The 23,869-nt window shown below is 51.3% G+C and overlaps 1 protein-coding gene across 2 annotated transcripts; it reads left to right on the forward strand.

Moving 5' to 3' along the window:
• Window positions 1-120: 120 nt before the first annotated feature.
• Window positions 121-23,521, forward strand: SEPTIN4 (septin 4). Of its 2 annotated transcripts, XM_047080529.1 has the most exons (14): window positions 121-1,687; window positions 2,332-2,376; window positions 3,625-3,632; window positions 16,865-17,158; window positions 17,538-17,631; window positions 18,075-18,161; window positions 18,666-18,789; window positions 21,695-21,829; window positions 21,942-22,059; window positions 22,148-22,249; window positions 22,436-22,532; window positions 22,621-22,783; window positions 22,947-23,046; window positions 23,301-23,521. In XM_047080529.1, the coding sequence occupies exons 1-14, from the start codon at window positions 121-123 to the stop codon at window positions 23,358-23,360; spliced, it is 2,994 nt and encodes a 997-aa protein (XP_046936485.1). In that variant the 3' UTR covers window positions 23,361-23,521. The 2 variants fall into 2 exon arrangements, with proteins under 2 accessions (XP_046936485.1, XP_046936486.1); XM_047080530.1 differs by lacking the exons at window positions 121-1,687; window positions 2,332-2,376; window positions 3,625-3,632; window positions 16,865-17,158 and adding an exon at window positions 11,886-11,971.
• Window positions 23,522-23,869: the final 348 nt, after the last annotated feature.

The raw sequence follows: 23,869 nt of genomic DNA on the forward strand, positions 1-23,869 counted from the left end.
GTGGGAGTACAAGAGCAGCAGCTTTTAAAGCCAAGGGTAAACATTCAGACTTCATTAGGATCCTCAATACAAGCCAGCCAGTAAAATATGGGATCTACCCAGAGGAGCTCAGTCTATCGGATGGTCAAGACAAATAAAACTGGGTCCAAGGTAGCAGTTTCAGCACAGAAAGGGTCTGAGGTTACTAACACAACCCCTCAGCGGGGACAAGGATATATGATTGCCTCGAGCTCACGAACCGCTGCAGCCCCCCGAAGTCCTTCGCCCCATCGAAGATCAGAAGCTGGGCATCTCCCCTCTTTCCATTCAGCATCAGACTATCCACGTTCTATCTCCCCCCAGTCAGGGCCCAGTGGAACACCCATCCCTCGAGGAAGCGAGGCCCAATCAAAATCAGAATCATACCGCCATCCCTCTATTCATCGAAAGATCCAGCAAACTCAAACATCAGCTTCCCATGCTGTCCAGACGCAACGGAATGTTAGCCCATCCAGAGAGGAATCAGCACGAAGAGGGGGTGAGAGCAAGCCAGGGCGTGACATCAGTAATCGCTACTCATTAACCCCTGATGCCAAATCCTCTCGCCGGTTGAGTTTTGTAGACCAGAAGGATAACTTACAGATCTTGCAAGAAGACCCACCCTCCAAGGTCCAGTACCCACAAGGGGTCAGAGTTCCCCGTAGGACTTTGGTTTACCCAAAGGATGAAGCAGTCCAAACTGAACCCATCCAAAAGGGTTTGACTGCTACTGAGATCAGATCTCCAAGAAGACCTTCTAGCCCAGAACATAGCAGTGGCCGAGTCAGTGCAGACTCTCGGACAGCCCAAAGAAAGATCCGTGGCCAAGAGTGTGAAATGAGTCATCCCAGCCCAATTTACACAGAACCCAAGACTTTGCATAGGAATATGAACTTGGAATCATCCCTCAGACTCTCTATCCTAAAGGATTTGAGTGGTGGACACCGAGTTTCTAGGCGTTCAGATCCTGAGACTATCCCTAAGCAGTCTGTCTACACTGACACCAAGACCTCCCCAAAGAACTTAATATCATCAGAAGTAGAGTCCAACCTGAGGTCCTCAACTAGAGGAGATGGCGAGGTCAGCCGCAGGGTCACCATCTCTTCAGCGGAACAGTTATACTCAGCTCCCCGTGTGACATCTCGAGCAGTGTCTGAGAACCCCCACAAATCTATGTTTGTCACTCCAGAACCCAGCTATAAGCAGCACACCCAAAGACCCTCAGAAAGTGTCTGCATGTCCCCAGGACCTGCACTCAGGTATCCAGAACCCTCCCCAAAGCCCTTGGTCCATGCAGAACTGGAACTGACCCCTCGGCCCTTACCCCCTCGGGCCTTACCTAGGTATGGACCTGACTGTTCATGGTGGGCCTTACTCAATCCTGAAGGTGAAACATCCCAAAGCCGGCCGACAACACCTGATTTTGAGTCTAAGTCCCCTCTTCCCCCAGACCCTTTATTGTCCTTTTTTGAAATGGACTCAAGTCCTTTCTGTGAGGAAATGATGTTCCAGAGAGAGAAGGCAAGTCCATCACCACCACCATCAGCAACACCACCACCACTATCACCACCAAAGGAGTCTCCAAACCAGGCACCATTGAGGGAAATGCCACAAGCCCTCAAGCAGACCTCCAAACAACCCATTCAAAGGTTTAGTGCTTTCTTCTTGGGTATGTGAAGAAGCAGACTGCCCAGGTGCAGCCCCAATTTAGTGAGGTGGGACATTGGGGTGGGTAGGAAAGTCAGTCCCCTTCTTCATTCTGGGCCTCAGAGCTGCTCTCCTGCCAGTGCTCAAGCTAAACCTTGAGCCTGTTGCCCCATTCCTTCCCTGCCAGCTTTTTTGAGCTCCAAGCTAATGACATCAATAACGATGCTTGGGCAGGCATCAGGCATTGATTCTTCCAGGCAACACTGCTTAACCTTTCAATGGAAAGTAATAGAGAGTGGTTTTCAGGGTAGGAAGCGCTTCCCAAGAATGGAGATAAAGAACTGAGTTGGGACTAGGGCTGGTTAGGGCTAGTAAAGAAAATAAGGTTCTCAGGCAAATATTCTGACAACAAAGTGGAGAAGGTGAAGCACAGATACGCTAGGACCTAGACTTCCAAGAGGGGAAAGGCATTAACAGTGGCACAGAGGGTGGAGAAAAGGGTGGGGCAGGATTTAGTCCTAGACTGCAGAGGCTTCTTGGAGAGGATCAAGGGCTGAGGGCACCTTTGGATGGAGAAATGTAGAGCCTAAAAGGGAAATGTTAAGTAGTGGGGAGAGAGGTATACATCCCACAGTGAAAAAGAGCAACAATTTCTGTTACTTTCAGATGTGTCTGAGGAAATGTATAATCGTGTCATCTGGTGGCTAAAAGGTCTGTGATTTTCCCTCCTGTGGGTCTGTTGTTGGAGTTTGGGAGGCAGGAGGACAGGTGGAAGGATGACTGCTATGTATCTACAGAGCTAGGTCTATTAGCACCACACATACTAGAGGGTTGACTATAATTCCACTATTAGAGTCATTCCTTTGGGACTTGGAACCTTTTTCATTTTCGAGAGCCTCCTTTCAATGGGAAGTAGTCATTTCTGAAATGGAGAACAATTTAAGCCTATGCCTTTCAGTTTAGCTAGTCTTACCTCTCGTGATTTTTAACCCCCTCCTCCCCCCCCCAAAAAAAAGTCACCAAGACAAACTACCTGTTTCACAGTTTTACTCAGGGTTTACCCCGCCCTAATGTAGGTTGATGGGTCTCCTCTTGGGTCTTGTGTCAGAACTCTCCTCAAGCCCCCTTGCCCAGACTTGGGAGGTATTTATTGGCTGCTTCCCAGGCACAATCTCCAGGGATTTCCAGGCCTCTGTCTTGAGGCCATCAGTGGGTCCTGTAGCCAACTCTAGAATCCTTAAGTATCCCCAGGGCCTCGTGACACCCTCCCCCCCTTTGTACTCTTGACCTCTCTGGTGGAGAGAGAGGGGACCAACCCTCGTATAGTGAATATTAGTAACAAAGAGTTCCTGCCTTGAATGTTGTGGCCCAAGATATGCTTTATTCCTGTGAGCATGAGGGAGGCCAGGGCTCTGGATGAGGAAGTCCCTAGGGAGGAGAGAGTCCTGTGAATGCAATCCAGTCCCAACCGCATGAGCTATCAAATTGGCAGCAAAGAGCAGAGAAAGTTGTCCCTGCCCCGCAGAGAGAGCAAAGCTCTATAAAGCTGAGGTTTAGTAGTGTGGACTCTGGAGTTATAGTATTAGGTTTGAGTCCTGTGTCTAGTATTTTTTCACTGTGACCTTGGGTAAGTTATTTTATTTTTCCAATTGTTAGTTGCCCCAACTGTCAGTGGGAACAATGGCTACCTCTAGGGTTTATAAGAGGACTAACCAAGCTACTACATGTACAGCACTTAGCATGGTGCCTGGTAACAGTGAGTCCTCAGTATTTACTGCTGTAAATTTACTAGCTGTTGCTATTTGGGCCACTTTCACTAGAAAGGATGTTGGGCCAGGTTATGCCAAAGTCCACTGGAGATCTTTAGTAAAATTCTCTTTTTCCCTTCCTGTTGGTACTCTCTGAATTCCATTTGCCGTCCCTTGGGAATGCCTGACTTCTACTTCTCCATTATGACAGATGAGGAGGTAAGAACACCCCTGGGAAGTTACTTCCAGTCTTCCCATGCTCCCCCTTATCCAAGTCCCTCTCTTAACCTCTTATGGAAGCAGGAATGGAGGGAGACAGACAGAACTCTCCCTATAGTTGGGCAAGTTGTTCATTGCACAAGGGTACCTAGCAGAGAGGGCAAGTGGGGGCTGAAATCTAGCCTGTGTTCTACTTGCCATGCTGTGCACTTGGCGGGGTGGGGGGAGCTGCATCTCCCCAGGAGGAGATTTGCACAAAGGTGATCTAAAAGCTGTCTGGGAAACCATACATTGGATCAGCCCCCACTTGGCTCTCCCCTCTTCAGCCTAGGGCAATCCAGAAAGGGAACACTTTTCTGGGTTACACACTATTTGAGTCCTCAACTTGGAAAGGCACAAGGTAAACTCTGCTCTCAGCAGCCCTGTGTCCTGAATTTGGCAAAGAGTGTCCTGATTTCAGAGTGCATTATTCCTATAACTACTTTAGTTCTTCTTGGCCCATGTTTGATAAGATAGTCTGAGCTCTTCCTGCCTCCATTCTTTCTCTTATCCTATCTCTCCCTTACCTAGAGCCTAGCATGGCTTTTAATGGGTCCCATCCATAGGTTAGCCCAGGATGGACAGTTAATTACAGATAGAAAACAAATAAAGGAGGTGGAGCAGGACAGCCTGAGCTCAGATGATGGAACAGCTGAAGGGGAGGTGCCAAAAATGTGGCTGCCACTCCCTCTGCCATGGCTTCTTATTCAGCCCCATGCCCTGAGCTCAACTGTGGGTGGGAACAACTACATTTAGAGATCACCTCCACGAGGGACAGTAAATCCTTCTCTCCCTCTTTCCTTTTGCTCTTCCTTCCTTCCTCCCTCTCTCCCTTCCTTTCATAAACAACTTCATTCAGATACCTAGCACTCTGCTAGGCACTACTGGAGAGAGCATTGAAGCCTCAGAGCACACACATTCTTTGGCCATGAGAAACTTACCATCTGGTTGGGGAGATAAGACATGGACAGGAAACATTTAAACAACAATATGAAATCGTTTGTGCTCAAATGTCCAAATAAATGCAACAGACTGAATATGTGCTCTTGGAGGAACTTAGGAGAGAAGGAGTCATTAGGGGATGTGTGTGTGTTGGGGGGGGGTGGTCAGGTTACACTCGCCTTCTCAAAGCTAGAGATATCTTAATAGCTAGTCTCTTACCTTTGGGAAGGGGTTAGTGTTTTCCCTCATTCTGGATATGACGGTTTTGACTGAGAAAGTTCTTCCCTTTTCTCCCCCATCCTCACCCCCTTTCTTTGTGCATCTTGTTTTAGTTTAGAAAGTCAAAAGCCTTGGCAGCAGAACGGCTCCTTCCCAAAATAGCTCTTATCCTGTCTGGATAATTGCAGCTCTCCAGCCCTGTTCGGCGGCAGAGCTGCTCCCCAGAAGCTGGGAAAAGAAGCTGGGGAGAGACCAGCTGGGCCTGCTGGTCTTCTCTGGCTCTTTGGAAGTGCGGTGTCATGGAGGTGGGCCAGGGACTCCTCACAAACCATGAGAGTGCTAGGCTTTCCCCAGCCTGTCCTCCAGGCTGAGTGGCCAACAGACCTTCCCACATTAGAGACGATGGTGCTAGTGTCCAAGGCCTCTAGTTCCTCCGATCTGGGAATGGTTGACTGTAGAGTCTGTTCCAGATTCCATTCCTGGCAGGAATTCTCTGGTGGCCAGCCACAGCTCCTGGCTTGTGAACAGCAGCATGTTTGTTGTTGAACTTCACAGGCCCTTCTGGGTCCATAGTTGAGGATGGAGCCTGATTCAACCATCTCTCTCTCTCTCTCTCTCTCTCTCTCTCTCTCTCTCTCTCTCTTAAGTGTCAGTCTCCTCCCAAGTGGCTCCTCAAGGCCCTTTTGTCTAAGGAGCAGGGATTACAGATGCTTCTCATCCTTGGATTGGTAATTTAGGGGCTGGAATCTCCCCAGAGAAGGTTATGCTGGAATGAGGGAATCATTCCTAATGATTTTGTTTTTTTGTATCAAGACTAGCAGAAGCTCAACAGGAAGGTCTTGAGGGTGCCCTATGGTGTCAGCTGGGGCTGTCTTCCCACACGGTCCTGGGGAATTCCTTGGAATAAAGCAGCTCTTGATGGGAGGGGCTTCAATGCTCCAATGGATGGAGCTGCCTTGGCCCTAAGAACCTTGTCCTCAAAGCACCTAACCTACTTGCCCTTGCAAATGACTTCTCAGGCTGTCAGCAGACAAGGTGGTTTACTCCCTTCTATCTCTATCAATTATGCAAGAAACCAACTCTGGAAAACAGGCCAGGAAACAGGGGAGGCCATCTCAGTGATACCTAAGGCAAACTTCAGTGTCTTTAGAGTGACCTGTCATTTGGCCCCTGGGGGATGGTATGGCCAGCCTCCTGTTGGCTTTTGAGTCTCAGGGAAGTTTTGCTCAGACTTCCTCGACAGAGAAAAATCCAGAGTCCAGGAGGAACACAGGGAGTCTCTGCATTCATGGGAATGTTAACAGAATCCCAGGATATGGGCTGTCTGAAAGGAACCTTAGAACCATCTTTCCCACTCCCCTTATTTTCTCTTGCTTTGTACCAAGGCTTATAGCTGAGAGGAGAGAGAACTGAAAGAATGGAGCAGAGCTGCTAAAAATGGGGCAGGGCACCTCGGGAGGCTTTTCATAGCAGCCTGACCCTTGATACCCAGCTTCTTTTCGTGTCAGATGGCACCTTGTTCATTTTCAGCTACCATGGGCAGCAAAGTCCAGAGCTGGATGGGAGGCTGGTAACCTCTGACCCACATTGCTATTCTGGGGACAGGCTAGGTTGACCCAACTCAGGGTTTGCCTGGGATGTTCCTGGTTTTAGCATCCTGTGTCCTGGGACCCCCACCAGTCCTGGGCAAACTAGGACAAATGGTGACCGTAGGACAGGCTAAAGTGCATTATGCCTCAGCAAGAGCCACTGGAAGCACAGGGCAGGGGGGTGATGTCCTGCCTTCACTGTGAGATCTGAGCAGATTGCTCCCTCTGACTATAAAATGGGGGCAGGAAAATCCTATGCCCCTCCCTTGTGGTCGATGGTAGAACTGAGGCCAGAATCCTTTAGTTTTTTACTCTTCTCAGAATGATCCCACATAGGGAAGAACCTGCCACATTTATTTTGGACTTTCTGGTGTATTTCCAGAAGTTACTTGGTTCCCTGCTTGGAACCCATCTCCAACATTCTATCTTTCTATCAGAGAAGTTTGGTGGTGTTTGAAATGGTGGGGTTTTCAAGTAAGAGGAGAAATAGCAGGCCTGGATAGATTAGGGAGCTTGGCCTCAGAGAGCAAGGAAGCATACTTGGGCGAGGAAGAAAATCTGTAACACAGAAGCCACCCTGACAGCTGCTTAGCCAGAGGAAGGCTATCCTGAGTGACGAAATGACCATGTCCCTTTACCCTCTTCTGCTCAGCTGCCTTTGGCCCAGCTGCCATGAGGGGAGAGGCCAGAGACAGCTGCACCTTGGGGGCCAAGTGCGCGCTTGAAGGAAGGGGACAGAATGTGAGGCAGCTCCTGAGAGAAGCTCAGGCTCTGACGCTGAAGGTGGGAGGGCAGGGCCAAAGTCATTTCCTTGGCACACCCACCACAGGCAAAGTCATTTAGCTCCAGGAGTCTCTATGATGGCTGTTTTTGGGAATTCAGCTCAGTAAGTCTGAAACCAAGACTAGTTTTCTAGAGATGGTGTGGGGTTCAGCTGGAGAAGCTGACTCTACAATTGGTGGCAGCATGGTCATTCCAATGTCACTTTAGTCAAGGGCTCTTTTCCCATCCCTCTATACTATTACACATGCACATTCCTAATTGTTTGTAGAGAAAGCATTTGAAATGGTCACAGTGATAGTTGCTGATTTGGTGTTGATAATTTTCTCATTAGCTGAGATAGTAGCTACCACTCATTTTAGTGCCTGCACCATTCTTTTTTTTTTTTTTTTCAACGTTTTTTTTTTTTTTTTTATTTATTTTTGGGACAGAGAGAGACAGAGCATGAACGGGGGAGGGGCAGAGAGAGAGGGAGACACAGAATCGGAAACAGGCTCCAGGCTCTGAGCCATCAGCCCAGAGCCTGATGCGGGGCTCGAACTCACGGACCGCGAGATCGTGACCTGGCTGAAGTCAGACGCTTAACCGACTGCGCCACCCAGGCGCCCCAAGTGCCTGCACCATTCTAAGTGTGTTACCTTAGTGAATCTTCACGGCAACCTTATGAAGTGAACTTTTGCTCCCCATTTTGCAGAGCTGGCTCCTCAAGACTGAGAGTATTTTAGGGAGCACCCTGCCCCAGGGATTCATATGTGGTGTAGAAACCTTTCTTCCATAGCCACATCTTCCTGGAAAGTAACTTATCAATATTTCAGCAGCACCTTCAGATATCACAAAATATGAAGGGAAAGGTTTTAGTGAGGGTAACATTTGTGTCTTTACATGGAAATTACAAGGCTGGGAGATGAAGTATGAGCTGGCAAGCAGCCAGAATGAAGGGCAAGTTATGGATGGGTCAGTGAGGCCCAGAGCCTCAAGGCTTGTCTGTGCTCCAAAATCAGAGTGGAAAACTAATCAATGAATCCTTTCAGTCAATTCATATTGATCAGACACCTCCTGGGGGCAGAGTCCTGGGCATCCAGGAGGACATTATATCACATGTTCACTGAATTGAAGTGAGTAGAGGTCATACTCGCTGTCCTTGAGGGGCTTATGGTTAGTTTGGAAGAGAAAAGTCTATAGATGGGTCACTTGAAAGAGTGTGGACATCAAAGAACAAAACAAAGTCCAGTGAAATGAGTTAGCAAAGCTTCTAGCATGGAGGCACTTGGAGGGTAAAGTCCAGGTACACACAGGTTTCAACTCCAGGTAATGAAGACCTTTGATAACACACTGCCCAAAGATTGAAGGGCAGTAGAGTCAGTTTTTAGTCGTGGGAAACTTTTAAGAAGATGGGATGTAGGGTGGGGGCTCTTGAAGGGGGTCACACACCAATGCATATGTAAGTCTCTTCCATCTCTCAGCTCCTGTGCCCTGCCCTACTGCAGAGAAGGTGTTGGAAAGGCCCTCTGGCAGGCCTCTGGCAGGCCTCTGGCACTCTACTGGCTCCAGAACTGCCTCTTACCACAGCTAGACAACAGGTGCCAGGAAACAGTGCTCCCTGACATTACCACCCACATTTCATGCCTGATCCAGGATCATGAGACACTGGGGAACATTAGGGGTGGGAGTGAGGTTGAGGGTATTTTGGTTTCTTGCCTTTGCACAGAACTTTCTGGGCAGGCTGGCTAAGGTTTCCTTGAAAGACACAACCCGGTAATAGTTCTTTGCCCCTACCAGAGCTCTCTGACTATATCATCAGTGACTCATCACCTCTGGGGGAAGGGAGATACAATTAGTTCTTGTGCCACTTAAGAAAACTCTGCTACTGAGAGGCAAAAGTGGCCTTTGCTAGTCATGCAGATCCGAAATCCTGATTTCCTGTGATAATCACTCTTTATTCTTGGCTTTTGAACCTGGACCTTGACTTTGCCCAAGTACAGCATCCTTATTTAGTTTGGTGCCACACAACCTTCACCCCTGGGTAGGCAGGAAAGATCCAATGGAGGGGGCCAGGAGTTTTTCCACATAGACCATGCTAGCCTGACCTAAGCAGAGGGACCTCCTGATAGCAGACTGGAGGTGTGTGCTGATCTGAGTTCCCAGAAGAGTCATCCCTTGTGCCAAACAAAGTGTTCATTCCCCAGACCCTTGGCTTGAAATCCCCACTCCAGCAGTGCATGGGAAATTGTACTCTAGTCAAGGATATCATTTCCTGGTGGGATGTTGAATTTCAAGGAAGAGTCAGACTCTAAGGACTGAGGGGTACCTGAGGCAAGGCTGGCCAGTCCACATGCTAACTGGAGATGGGGAGGAGCACTCAATGGTCAGTGACTCATACAAGGGCAGCTATATTTCGGCCCTGCTTCTGACCAGGTGTCAGACGCTACCTGCACCATCACAGAACACAAGAGCTGGAGTTGGGGGGAGTCCAGTTCTCTCTCAGTGGGGGAAAAAGAGGCCCATGAAGGAGAAGGGATATTCAGGCAGTGAGCTAATTGCCAAAGCTGGTATGGGATCCTAAGCCAAGGCCAAGTTCTCTCAGAAACTCACAGTGCTTCAGAGTTAGTATGCGAGATTTATGTAGATGGAATGGCTCAAAGTCTGTCTTTAGCTTTTACTTCACCCAACATGCCTCATGTTGGGCAGCTGATGTAGTGATTACAAAGACACTGGTGAGCATCAAGACCCTAAGAGTCTTGGTGTAGAGATGAGTTCCACAGTCCCAGGCCTCTCTTTGGGGCTCACTTCCCTCAAAACAAGCTGGCACCAACATGCCTCAGGACACACAGGGCTTGCTGGGGGCCAGGGCAGCTGGTGCCAGAGCAGAGTTGGGATTCCAGCCACAGCTGAGGATGAGCTAGCTGGGCTGCCTTCTGAGACGTGTCTGTGTCCACACTTGGACTACAACCAGGACTGGGGGGAGGAGGGAAGTACACTTGCGGAAAACAAGGGTTTGTTTGTGATGGGGCCTGTCTTCCTTGACATAGGTTTTCTCCCCTCGGCCCCGCACTCCCAGCCCAGACCATGCAGAATGTCAGTGGAAGCACTCAAGAAGCAGTCTTATGAGTGCATACGTGAGTGTTAGTGGCCTATAGCTAGTTCCCAACAGTGGGGCTTTGTGTAGTGAGTTTGATGTTCAGGTCTGACGGCAGCAGCTGCTGCTACTTCTGTAGCCTTCCAATAGCCATTGGTTTCTCTCTAAAGAAACTCTTTCATGTCTTTGTTTTCCTGAGTACAGCTTCAGATCTCTTCATCTACCCCAGGCCTTTTCCAGGAAACTCTCTATACATTCAGAGGCTCCCTCTTATCTGAGCCAAGCTGCTGGCGATATCCTAGTTTAATCCCCTCATTTACTGGTGTGGGAACTGAAGTCCAGAGAGGTAAAGTGAGTTGCCCAAGGTCACCCAGCTAGGAAGGTTCCTCCTCAACTTGCTAGCCCGTGAATGCCCCTGATTTCTTTAAGCAATGGCACTCCTTCCGTCCTTCAGTCCACCAGTGCCAAATATCTAATAACGTCTCCAATAGCCATCCCATGTTTTCTGAACGTGTTCTCATCTGTATACCTAGGCCCCCCTCCGTCCCTCTGCTAAGTTCTAAGTTGATCCCAACCATGACCACTGGTCACAGATCAGACTGAAATAGAGTAGGCAGGCTTCTGGGTGTTCTACCAATAGAGAGGGCCATGTCTGTGGACCTGTTTTATTCAAAGTGTATTCAGGCAAATCAGCATGCCCTGGAGGAGAGTTTGTGGGAGTCAGGAAGAGGCATACTTCTGGAAACTTTCACAGAAGCCTGACCAGCTCAGCCCTGTATTAGCTCGGAAAATCCTCACCAACCCCCACCCTCTAAGCATCTACTTCTTCCTTGCTGCTGCTGACCCTTCTGAGCCTCTAATGCTTCTAAAGCTGCTGAGGCATCTGTCCCCACAGCATCTCACCTGCTTGCCCAGCATAGACTGGCTCACACCTGGGCTGCCACTTCCCACTTCCCTCAGCCCCAGACAAGACTCTACTGCCCCATAAAGGCCACTCAGCCTCTTCCCTTCCACCTTTCCAGCAGATGATCCCTGGATAATTTATGCAGCAAATCCTCTTTAATCTTTAATCTAGGGTCCTGCAGGAAGGGAACATTTTGTCTCTTCTTCATAGCTTGGGTAAAGGTAGAGAAAGTCTGACATTCTACCTTAGGAGGTGTAGAGGGGGTAGGGACAATCAGTTAACTTGGACATCAGTTGGGTTCATTTCCTGAAAACCTTCGGTAACTAATGGAGTCTCTCCCGACTCGTGGGGCAAACCCCTCTCCTTCGAAAGACCTCTCCTGGGGATGCTAGGTTGGCCTTTCCCTTTTCTTGGGGGATTTGCTCAAGCCCCCACGGTGATGCGCTGCCTGAAGAGGCTACTCTTAGGGGCTGCGTAAGGAAGAGCCAGGTGAGCAGTGCTGCGCTGTCCTGAGCGCCTCTGCTCATCCGGGGGGGTCACGGGCTGCAAGGCCCGCCTCTCCCCGCAGCCAGCCGCCCGCGGCCGCCTTCAGCTTTGCAGGCGTCCGCGCCTCAGAGGGCAGGCCCCGCCCCAGGGCCGACTCGCCCCGCCCCCGGCCCCGCCCCCGGCCGGTCCGCACTCTGGGCGGCGGGCGGGGGCCGGCGGTCCCTCGAGGTCGGCTCGCAGCTCCGGCCGCGGGTCGCTCGGACGCTGTCCCTGCGGAGCTGGCCCGGCCCGGGCTGCAGCCATGGTAAGGCGCGCGGGCGCGGGGCAGGGCCGGGGCGCGCAGGGCCCGCTGCTCCCAGCGGCTCCGCGGGGACCAGCGGCGCAGCAGCCCCGGCTGTGCCGGGCGGGAGGCGCTGTCTCTGGCTGCTGGTGGTGGACGGCGTTGCGTCGCCGCTTCCAAGTTTCTCGCTCTGATCCGAGCAACGGCGGAGCGGCCCCCGAGGGCTGGGGTGCTGTCCGCGTTTTGGGACCGGGGAGTGGGTCGGTGCTGACGGGAGGTGGGGGGGCCCGCCGGCAGAGACGCGCGTGTTAGGCTGGGGAAGGCGCGTCAGCGACACGCGGAGGTGAGGGTCCCCCGCCCTTTCCTGAGTCAGCTGTTACCTGGATGACCCCTCCTCACCCACCTACCCTGGGCTCAGGGGCAGCACCAACTTCCTTGGGAAGACACACAGAGGAGGCCTACAAACACTGCCTGCCTCCCGGAGAGGGATGGTGAGACGCTTGGGCCCTCCTTCCCGCAGCCTGGCAAAGGGCATCTCCTGGCTCTTCCCACAGCGCCCTCTGCCCAGGAACCCCTGAGAGAGGGAAGCCTAGCCTACCATCCTACCCTTGGGATCATCTATACATCACTGCCTCTGAGACAGGACCCATGGGGAAGCTTTCTCCTGCTGCATCCTACACTACCCCAAACCAGGTCCCTCTGCAGTGGTGGGGGTGGGGGAACTCATTCCTGCCACCCGCCTGTACTGGAAGGAGAGATACTAACCCCAGTCAGCCTCCTGGATACCCCCAGGTAGGAAGTTTTGATGTCTGACTGTAAGGGTGCCAGCTCTTCTGCCATCCTTGCCAGAGCCTGCCACAAACACATTATGCTGGGTGTCAATGCCTCCAGGCCCCATGCCAGCCTCTCCTCCTAGGTTGGAGGCCCCCCAACATTTGCCCACTGCATTAGGAGGCACAGGCTGTTTACAATAGGAGGAGATCCATGACCAGCCTGTGGGGCAGGATGTTGGCTGTGGGCAGCCTCCAGAAGGGAACTCCCTGGGCCCCATGGAATCAGAAGCTTCCAGGTCTGGAAAGGCCAACCTTTTGGGCTTTTGTCTTTCAAGCTGTGTCCAGGCTGAGGCCCAAGCTTTGGCTAGGAAGTCTTGGTGGCTCTGTGACCTTCCCCAGAGGGGGTTCCTGGGAGAGGCCAAGTGGTACTGGTCTTTATCCCTGCCCCACTTCCCTCCACATGGGTACCGTCACACTGATTGTTCCAGTGATAGAAGCCTGGGGAGAACTGACTGTCCCCATTGCCAAGCCCAGCAGGGACCAAGAGGGGCTTTTCTGCCACACACTAAGTTCAGTTCAGCTGAGGTCTTGGTGCTTTCAACTTGGCTGAAGCCACCCTCTAATTAAAAGACATCCCCACCATCACCACAGTCCTCAGCTTTAGGCCTCTTAGGCCGAGTTCTTAGGCTGACTGATTTATGTCAAGCCAGACTTCTCTATAAGAGGTCTCTCTGTGAAAGGAGATCAGCGTCCCAGCCACTATGGAGGTCAGTGGGTACAGTGGGGAGAGCTCCCCAGCCTCCCCTGGAAACCTCCCCAGGGGGTTTTAGTTTGCATGGGAAAAGAATGATAGGCCAACATTAATAACAGTCCTGTGACTTGAGATGTACACTCTCTCTCCTCAGCTTCAAAACAGCTTGAGTTATCTCTCCCCAGCCTTCCTGGGAGGCAAGGAAGGGCCATTCACAACTGGACATTAGAGGCCTGAAATTAAGACAATATTCAAAATCACAAAGGTTTCTGGACAAACCAGAAACACTGGCCTCCTGATTCCCAGTCAGGTGCTCCATCTGCACCCTTCCAGCCAAGCCCTTCAGTTTGTCTCCCACCTAATTGGCAACTCTGAAGCCTCTGGGATGCCAGCCTCCCTTTGGTCTCTCAGAGAACGAGTGCTAGCAGCTCTTCCATTGACTCTCTAGAAGCAGTGGGGTGATGGAAGTGATATGGGTCCCCATGAGTCAGAGGTCAGGTATCCTAGGGTGGGAGGAGTCCTTTTGTGGCTGGGACTCTGCAGGGAAATCTAGGGGCAGATGTCTGAAGAGACTGGGGTTCTCTGCTGGAAAACACAAAGGGACGCGTAGGAAGAAAAGCAGGGCTGTTCTCATGAGAACATATTTCTAGGGGATTATAGGACATCCCACCCTACTTCAGCACTGCTTAAAGTTAAGGTGAAAGAGATTGGAGTCCTTTGACAGTGGAGTCTCCTGGGTGGCTGTCCCCGTGTACTGATGGGCCAGGTCACCTTGGGGACAGCTCATGACCCTCTGGCAGGCCTCGGTGCCCTTGGGGGTTAACAGGCCAGGTGGATCAAGAGCCTGTGCTGCAGACAGACTCGGGAGGCTGGTGCTGTGCCCACCGGGGTAGGCAGCGGGCAGGCGTCATGAGACAGCCAATCAGAGTTGGAGGGGACTGCAGAGAGACAGAGTGATCCTGCTGCAGCCGAGCTGTCCTTGGAGGGTGGGAGCCAAGGGAAAGGGAGGAGGATGGGGTGGGGAACGACATTCCACAAGCTGTTTTGGCCCCTGACAGAGACAGGGAGGGGGGAGGGGGGGCCAAAGAGAAAGGGAAAGGAGCAAGCCAGGAAGCTGGATTACAAGAGCATTGAGACCAGGTTGTTTCCGTGTGTGAGCAACTTTTCCTGGGGGATAAAATTAGACCTAGAGCTTGCCGACAGGGTATCTGAAGTGTGGGAGGGACATGGACCATTCACTGGGATGGCAAGGTAGTTCTGTCCCTGAGGACAGGACTGAAGCTGGGGTAAGGTGCTACCCTGGGAGCTGGGGGTGGGGAAGGACAGGCAGCAGGTGAGGAGGAGCCTAGTGCCTGACGCCTTGTCTAGGGCCTCTGTGGGCCGCTTCCTGCTGACAAGTAGCCAGGACTGGCAGGGAGAATGATGCTGGGTTCCTGGTGACTTTTGGAAGACTGGATGGTAGGGGTCCCAATCAGGGCCTTCCTTTCTCTTTTAACTGCTGCCCCTCTGCTCAGTGCTCCTGGGGAAACCAGGTGGAACACAGTCTTCTTTCTTCCACCCTGACCAACTGCTGGGTCACTGTGGGGTCATGCAGAGAGGCAGGATTTCCTGGAATTCCCCAGACTCTAGCTGCCAGAAAACAGGACCTGTGGGACCCCACCCTCCTCAGTCCCATCTCTTCTCTGTTGCATATAATTAATTGTCCAAGCCGGGACACTTTTGAGAGTGAAAAGGGGCACAATTAATCATTATGCTGCAACAACAAACAAACTGAGATGTACGGTTGCTCCATGGGATCCCATAAATACTTTTGCTGAGAAGAGCCTGTTAGGTCAGGCTTGCTTCAGGACACCCTCTTTTGGTCACTAAGCCCCCACATGCTGGTTCCAGTTTCAGTCTAAAGGGCCTCTTTCCTCCCCTCTGTCCAGGCAAGCCTTGGAGATGATGGCTATAAGCAGGTGTGGGGACTTGAGAGGTGACAGCCTAGAAGTAGTTCTTAGGGGACTTTTCCCTGTAGCCTCTAAATCACTTCCCTCTAGCATAAACCTGGCAATGTGTATGTCTGCCTCCTTCAATTCTTCCCTTTGTAAAAAGGGGACCTGCAGAAGACTGTGGCCATCTTCTCTCCCTCCACCCTGGCCGGGTCTCCACAGTGGTCCGGGATAGCCCCCACTGGCTTGGCCAATCCCCAGGGAGTGAGTCAGCCTCTGAAGCCAGCCCTTGTCCATTGTCTGGAGGTGGCATGTGGGTATTGTGAGGCAGAGCTGAGCCCAGCACTGCCAGGCACTCCACAAAGGGGACTGGCCCCCAAAGGAGAGAGGAAGTTTTAGGGTCTAGAGTTGGTGGCAGGAGTGGGGGGAAGTGGCCTCTCTTCCAGGTTGGGAGATGGGGTGGAACAGGTCTCTACACAGAGCCAGTCATTGTTTGTCCACCCCACTGTGGTTCACCACTGGGGCCAGATCCCTTCCTGCGTGGCTGGCTGAATCTTACTCCAGGCAGAGGGGGCAAAAGACAACCGATGGGTGCTGTCTCCTATGTGTCCCTCACAGGTAGGGGCTGTCAGCAGCCTAGTGTCCTCCCATCCTCCCTCACTGGGTCCCTTCCAGCTCCCTTCTACCCTGCACTCAGCATCCACTGGCGGGTTTGCCCTAGTCTCCTGGGGCCTACCCTCAGGCTCTGGTGTGGCACAGTGTCTGGAATAAGGGACAGAGGTGTCAGATCAACTGTACTGAGCTCCGGGCAGTGAGCCCTGGAGAGTGAGCACCCCCAGTAGAGTCTGCATCTCCCTCCCAGAGCTCACTGACCTGCAGTGACAGGAGGCACAGGGCCCTCTGCTGGCTCTTGATTTACCTGGGGCTGGCAGGTCCCTTCTCCCCTCCCTACTTCCCTCCTGCCCCTGTCCCATTCTGACTGACTCTCTGCACTGTCCTTGGATCCTGAGCCCGCATCCTCGTCTCAGTTCTAATGCCTCTGTTGCTCCCCCTTATTCAGTCTGACTTCCTGGCCTTTAGGGCATTCACTGGCCTCTGGCTTGGCCAGACCCCCCCAGGAAGGGCAGGGCAGCAGGCACCCTGTCAAGAGGGAACATCAGGACTGGAGCTTCTCTGATCCCAAGAACAGTTGCTGCCTGCAACAACTGGGGGCTGCCTAGGGCTGCTCCAGGACTCCAGGGTCTTTCCTGGCATCTCGGCTGGGGAGGCACGTGAGCAGGTGAGGGAGGAATGGTGAGCACTTCCTCTGGCTTGGCTGCTAGTGCAGTTTCTTTTCCCTTCTAACCACAATCACTTTCCTCTCTCTCCCTCTCACCTTCTCTGGACTTCCTCCTTCATTCTTCCCTTCATGCCACCTACCCACTCCCCCCCATCCTCCCACCACCTCCCCTCCAACCCCCAGATCAAGCGCTTCCTGGAGGCCACGGATGACACAGAACTGAACAAGTTCGTGAAGGATTTCCCAGGAAGCGAGAGCTGCCACCAACCAGAGGCCAAGACCTGGGTGTCCAGGCCCCAAGTTCTGGAGCCAAAGCCCCAGGCCCCGGACCTCTACCAGGATGACCTGGAGTTCAAAGGCCCCTCGTGGCCCCAGCCCTCTGACAGCCAGCAGTACTTCTCTGCCTCAGCCCCTCTCAGCCCCTCAGCCCGACCCCGCAGCCCATGGGGCAAGCTTGATCCCTATGACTCCTCTGAGGTAGAGCCTCCAGCCCTGTCTTTGCCTTTCAGTGGGCTGGTGCTGGAAGACCCAGGGAGGGAGCAGAGAGATCCCGAGTGTCTGTGCATGTATGTGCATGTGTGTGTATAGGTGTGCACATATGCATGCATGCATGTTGAGCTGGGGCCTCTCCTGTCTAGTGTCAGCACCAGTTCTGCGGTGTTGGCCCCCAGGTGCATTGGAAACTGACTATCAGCAGGGGCAGGAGCCCTGCTGGTGGCCCCAGATGGGGCCTCAAGGGAGTTTGACACCATTCCTCTAGGGCTGGGGCAAAGACCTCGGAGGGAGGGAGAAGGTGTTGGGTCCTGGGACCCCTCCTGCCTCTCACTCTGACACACTCTGCCTTCCTGTCCATTAGGATGACAAGGAGTATGTGGGCTTTGCGACCCTCCCCAATCAAGTTCACCGAAAGTCTGTGAAGAAAGGCTTTGACTTTACCCTCATGGTGGCAGGTAGAGCTGGGGAAGGGCTGGGCTAGGCAGGGGGTGTTTCAGGTGGGGCTGGTACGTATTTGGGGAGGAGGTATAGGTAAGGAAGGAAGAAGCAGCCAGCAGCCATGCAGTTTTGCAAAGTAGCCAGGAGCCATGGGTGGCCAAAAGTGTGTATGTGTGTGTTGGGGGGAGGGGGGTTGAAATGGTACAAAGAACACCTGACCAACAGTTTTCTAGTATTTGCCTTGTTCTGTGTGACCTTGGGCAACCTCTTATCCTCACTGAGCCTCATTCAAATAAGAAGGCTAGACAAGCTGTTTTCTCTGCTTCCTTCTGGCTCTAAAACGCTATGGTTCAGTTGGTCTCTTCCCAATTTGAGGAAAAAGCAGCTCTCTACACACCTTGTTCTGGTGGGGTTGCCTTTTGGCTATAGATCTTATCTTCTGTCCTCTCTCGCCTGTCAGGAGAGTCTGGACTGGGGAAATCCACTCTTGTCAATAGCCTCTTCCTCACTGATCTGTACCGGGACCGGAAACTCCTCGGTGCTGAAGGTAAGGCAAGGAGAGGGGCATGGAGACTGGCATGCAGACTTGACTTGGGAAATCAAACTCATGCCACAGCCTGGGGGCTGGGGCCTTCCCCAGCATGCAGGAAACCATGGCTTCCTAGAGGGCCTTGACGGCATCTCTCCATAGGCCTATCTAGCCTGGCAGCCCACCAGCCAGCTCCCTAAAGATTTGGGTGCTGAAGCCAGGCAGGGACCAGAATCCTGCTCTCTGAGTGAGTCTCTGACCCCCAAAGGATTCCAGGAATCCAAGAAAAGAGCCGGGAGCAGAGAAGAGGCTGGGGCCAGAGCCAACAGCCACCGGCATTTCCTGTGTTGGGAAATGTGCTCCTTGCTGGTTCCCAGAGAACAGGCCCCCAGGCGGCCTGGGGTGGGAAGGGGGGCAGTGTGGATGAGGCATTCTGGGCAGCAAAGCTGATTGGGGTGGGCGGTTTGTCCTGACTGGGCAGGTCCTTGCCCTTGCCCTGGTCTCAGTTTCCCTTTCCTGCAGAGCGGATCATGCAAACTGTGGAGATCACTAAACATGCAGTGGACATAGAAGAGAAGGGTGTGAGGTTACGGCTCACCATTGTGGACACGCCGGGTTTTGGGGATGCAGTCAACAACACAGAGTGGTATGTCTGACCACGCACAGCCCCAGCTGCCCCCTTCCCATTACACACACACATACATCCACGGATGCACACATAAGCACAGACATAGCCACAATTGGTCAGGAGTTTATGGCCTTTGAGCATGCCACCACCCTTTACAGGGCAGCTGAAGTGAGAGGAAAAGAGTGGGAATAGAAGATCTTTTTTTGTTTATTTTTTCCTATTTATTTATTTATTTTTAATTTACATCCAACTTAGTTAGCATATAGTGCAATAATGATTTCTGGAGTAGATTCCAGTGATTCATCCCCTATGTATAACACCCAGTGCTCATCCCAACAAGTGTCTTCCTTAATGCCCCTTGCCCATTTAACCCATCCCCCCACCCACAACCCCTCTAGCAATCCTCAGTTTGTTCTCTGTATTTAGAGTCTCTTATGTTTTGACCCCCTCCTTGTTTTTATATTATTTTTGCTTCCCTTCCTTTATGTTCATCTGTTTTGTATCTTAAATTCCACATACGAGTGAAGTCATATGATATTTGTCTTTCTCTGACTAATTTCACTTAGCATAATACTTAGCATCTTGCAAATGGCAAGATTTCATTCTTTTTGATTGCTGAATAATACTCCATTGTGTGTGTGTGTATGTGTGTGTGTGTGTGTCACATCTTCTTTATCTGGGAATAGATGATCTTTAATGAACTTTCTGACTCTGACCTAATGTACTTTCTGTAATGGGGGTGAAGACACAAGATAAGAAAGAAGAGCCTCAAAAAAAGCAAACACATGTGGAAACATGTAGCACAGGGCCAGACATCTAGTAGGGGCTCAATAAACACCACCTCCCCTCCTTCCTTTTCTTTCACCAGCAACATTTTAGGTGCCACAAACAAGTTTATTAAAGGGATGAGAGTGCACTGAGGGAGTGGTGAGGAGGAGAAAGAGGAGGCAAAGGGTAAAAAAATAGGTTGAACTTTGTTTAAATTCCAGGCGTCCTCTAGGCTACCTTCCAGAAGAAGAGGTGGCTTTGCCACATACCCCATCATCCTTGGCTTTATTTTTTCAGAAACTGGAGTGATGCTTAGATAATGGTCAGACCTAAGTGAGTAGATGAGAAGGAGGATGAATGATAAAGACAGGAGAAAAGGTGGTGCCCTTGATGAAGAAGTTAGGCAGGCAGTGTTAAGATGGCTAGCCCAAGAGTTCAGATCTTGGGTCAGCATATAGTAACTGCGTGGTCTTCAGCAAATGACTGCATTCCTGTTTCTTCAGTTGAAACATACTGGCCCTTACCATCTTATCCAGTTGATCTGAAAATCACCCAGATTGATGCATGTGAATGTGTATTAGCAACTAAAGTAGGGTGTCCAGGTGGCTCAGTCGGTTAAGTGTCCAACTCTTGGTTTCAGCTCAGGTCATGATCTCACGGTTCATGAGATGGAGCCCTGTGTTGGTCTCTGGGCTGACAGTGTTGAGCCTGCTCAGGATTCTCTCTCTCCCTTTCTCTCTCTCTGCTCCTTCCCTGCTCATGTGCATGCTCTCTCTCTCTCTCAAAACAAATAAACATAAAAAAACCCCTAAAGTAAAGGGTTGTTTACATTATACCTATTATAATTGCAGCACCAGTACAAAATGTAAATGCAGGGCCCCTTGGTTAGAATGATTAAGAATTTCAAGACAGCCATAGCAGAGAAGTAAACCAAGCATAGGCCCTTCTGAGATCAGGACCTGGTGTTGATTGCACAGTTTGCATTCCCAGAAAGCTGACCCTGGGTAATTGCCTCACAGACTCATCAGACTCTTACAGACCTTTCTGTGCTCTGAGTCCTCAGCACATGCTTTATCATTAAAACATGTGATTTTCAGCTCAGCACACTGGTTCATCTTCAGCTTCAGTGTCTTAGTCTTGAGGGGAGGGCCATTTTTTCTTATATTCTTGCCACAGCACTGTGCTGGCACATGGTACATGGTCTCCTGATGTAAATATTCCTGATGAATCGAGGTGGCCTCCGTGTCATCATGACCCTTTTTACTCTTGGTATATGCCTCAGTACACTGGGCTTGCCATGACACTGTACCCAAACCAGCACCTGGTTCGTACTGTAGCAAGTATCACCCTCTCCTTCAATCAACCTACATACCTTTCCTTTCCTTCCACAAGAATAATCATTTCATTTGCTTGGCACTTCACAGTATACAGTGCACCTCCACATATACTTTAGTCAACAAGTAGGAGTTTATTGAGCATATACTAGGTGTCCAACCAGTGCTGGGCATTTTAAGGGATACAGAACAAGTATGAATCATCCTTGTCACTGAGAGGCTTATGGTCTAGTGGCAGCGGGGATGGGAAGGGTTGGCAGCAGTTCTCTAACATATGTGTCAATCAACTTCAGTTAGTAAATAGGTCAGACAGTGTAGTGGCAGACACAGAGACAAGTCAGAAGGCCAAGTGTGTATATGTATACATATATATTTACAGTGTGGTGGAGAGAAGGGGAGAATAGTGTACATAGATGTACACTGGAAGGAGCCTTCATGGAAGGGTGGGTTTAGAGTAGAAACACATAAATAAAGATTCTGAGGCTGGACTGTGAACCTGACTGAGGGCTGTCCTGGCTTCCAATTGGTGTTCACCTGCAGGCACCTTATTCTTATTGGTTTGTTTGGTCACCTAGGCTTTTTTCCTCTCATCAAACTAGCATTTATTGAACTTTGCCTGTGTGCTTAGTCTGATTTTCTATTGGGACATGTCAGATGCACCCCTGTCCCACCCAGGGACCTCCCTGAAGATGTAGTAAAGCAAGCCAGGGGATAACAGAGTCTTGAAAACACTGCTCAGGATGTGGGCTACTCTGTAGTCCCAAAGCTCACGAGGCAGCCCCCACTCCCACAGTTTCTCTGCTTGTCTGTCCCTGCTCCAGCTGGAAGCCTGTGGCAGAATACATCGATCAGCAGTTTGAGCAGTATTTCCGAGATGAGAGTGGCCTGAACCGCAAGAACATTCAAGACAACAGGGTGCACTGCTGCCTGTACTTCATCTCACCCTTCGGCCACGGGTATGGTCTGAGCCTGAGGCTCCCAACACTACCAGGTGCTGCCAAGGGAACAGGCTGGGAGCACCAGGGCAGGGCTGCCACTAGCAGGTGGTCACAGATTCCTATCTCCCAGGCTCCGGCCATTGGATGTTGAATTCATGAAGGCCCTGCATCAGCGGGTCAACATCGTGCCTATCTTGGCTAAGGCGGACACACTGACCCCTCCTGAAGTGGAGCGCAAGAAACGCAAAGTGAGGGAAGCCGGTGGGGGGAGGGTAGCAACTGGGCTTCTGGAAAGGATGGGGTCCCCAGAACTGTGGGCCCTCATGTGTTTGCCAGATCCGAGAGGAGATTGAGCACTTTGGAATCAAGGTCTATCAGTTCCCAGACTGTGACTCTGATGAGGATGAAGACTTCAAATTACAGGACCAAGCCCTAAAGGTGGGGCTACGCGAGGGCATCCCTTTCCATCTTGTTTCTTCTGGGCAGAAGAGGGAAGTGGAATTCTATATAAGGGGTGGGAGAGCACGCTGCTTTTCTAGAGTGAAGCAGAAAAGATAAAGATATAGGTGAAAAAGAACAGGTGAGAACAGGGAGTATTGACCAGGCACCCTTAACTTCTTCCAGGAAAGTATCCCATTTGCTGTAATTGGCAGCAACACTGTGGTAGAGGCCAGAGGGCGGCGAGTTCGGGGCCGTCTCTACCCCTGGGGCATTGTGGAAGGTAAAGCATTGAGCTGGTGACCTGGGTATCTCCTTGCCCTCAGTGGCTCTCCCAGTGCTCCTGGTTGACCCCTAGCCTTGCTGTGCAGTGGAAAATCCAGGACACTGCGACTTTGTGAAGCTGAGGACAATGCTGGTGCGTACTCACATGCAGGACCTGAAGGATGTGACACGGGAGACACATTATGAGAACTACCGGGCACAGTGCATCCAGAGCATGACCCGCCTGGTGGTGAAAGAGAGGAATCGCAAGTATGACCAGAAGCCAGGACAGAGCTGGCAAGGGTGGGGATCCCAAGCACAGCCTTGAGTGAGACCAAGCCCTTCCTTTGTTCTTCTACAGACCCTGGGCTCAGTCCAAGCAGGTGCTGGGGTCCCCCTAGCCTTACCAACCCTCCTTTCCCCTTCCCCTCAGCAAACTGACTCGAGAGAGTGGTACCGACTTCCCCATCCCTGCTGTCCCACCAGGGACAGATCCAGAAACTGAGAGGCTGATCCGAGAGAAAGATGAGGAGGTGAGAGCAGTGTGGGGTGGTAGGGGTTGACAACCTGGGGGCAGTCCCTGCTTAACTATAAACCTCAGTATTTCTATCTGGGTTTAATGGTCCATTAAACCACCTGGACTTGTGGTTTAATGGTTCTACCCCGGGTCTCCATCACACCTCTGGGCTTCCATGGCCCTGGCTCAAGGGATTAGAGCTTGGGGGCACTTTGTTAACACTATAGGACTCTCTAAAAGGCCCCATTTTGATGGGTGTGCCTGTTCCAGCTGCGGCGGATGCAGGAGATGCTGCACAAAATCCAAAGACAGATGAAGGAGACCCATTAGCTGGCTTTCAATCCTGGATATTTAAATCTCCTCTTCATCCTGCCCAGGCCGGCCCGTCCCAGCACCAGCTCTGCTCAGGCCCCTGCAGCTACTGCCACTTCGCCTTACATCCCTGCTGCCTCCCCAGAGACTCAGAGGAAATAAAGTTTAACAAATCTATGGCTGCCATATGGTGTCACTGTCTGTATTTTTACCAGCCCCTGGAGACCAAGAAGATCCTAGGACCCACTTTTGAAAGGGTGCTGAAGGAGGGTGCTGGTTTCTGGCTTTTAGTAGGGAAAACTTTCCTTTCCTATGACAGGTTTCAGTCCCTGCCTAGAATCCAATCTGGCCTCTCCATCACACTGACCACAGCTCTATTATCTAGGGCCTGATCCCCTCTTCATCTTTCCCACATACAGTAGTTTCAGTTCTATAGAAGATTTGGATCTGAAATCTGCTCTTGGGAAAACATGGTATTACCTGCATGCAGCCTCCTGACTTCCTTTTTTCCCTGATTTGGGGAAAGG

This window comes from Lynx rufus, unplaced genomic scaffold, assembly GCF_022079265.1.
Source record: "Lynx rufus isolate CCGP_SWC_20201006 ecotype Redwood Valley unplaced genomic scaffold, mLynRuf1.p SCAF_18, whole genome shotgun sequence".
NCBI classification, from domain to species: domain Eukaryota; kingdom Metazoa; phylum Chordata; class Mammalia; order Carnivora; family Felidae; genus Lynx; species Lynx rufus.

Coding starts and splice junctions, on each gene's coding strand:
- SEPTIN4 (XM_047080529.1), top strand. CDS start 121: ATGGTCAAGACAAATAAAACTGGGTCCAAGGTAGCAGTTTCAGCACAG. Junction 17,159..17,537: donor ATCCCTATGACTCCTCTGAG/GTAGAGCCTCCA, acceptor CCTGTCCATTAG/GATGACAAGGAGTATGTGGG. Junction 18,162..18,665: donor GAAACTCCTCGGTGCTGAAG/GTAAGGCAAGGA, acceptor CCTTTCCTGCAG/AGCGGATCATGCAAACTGTG.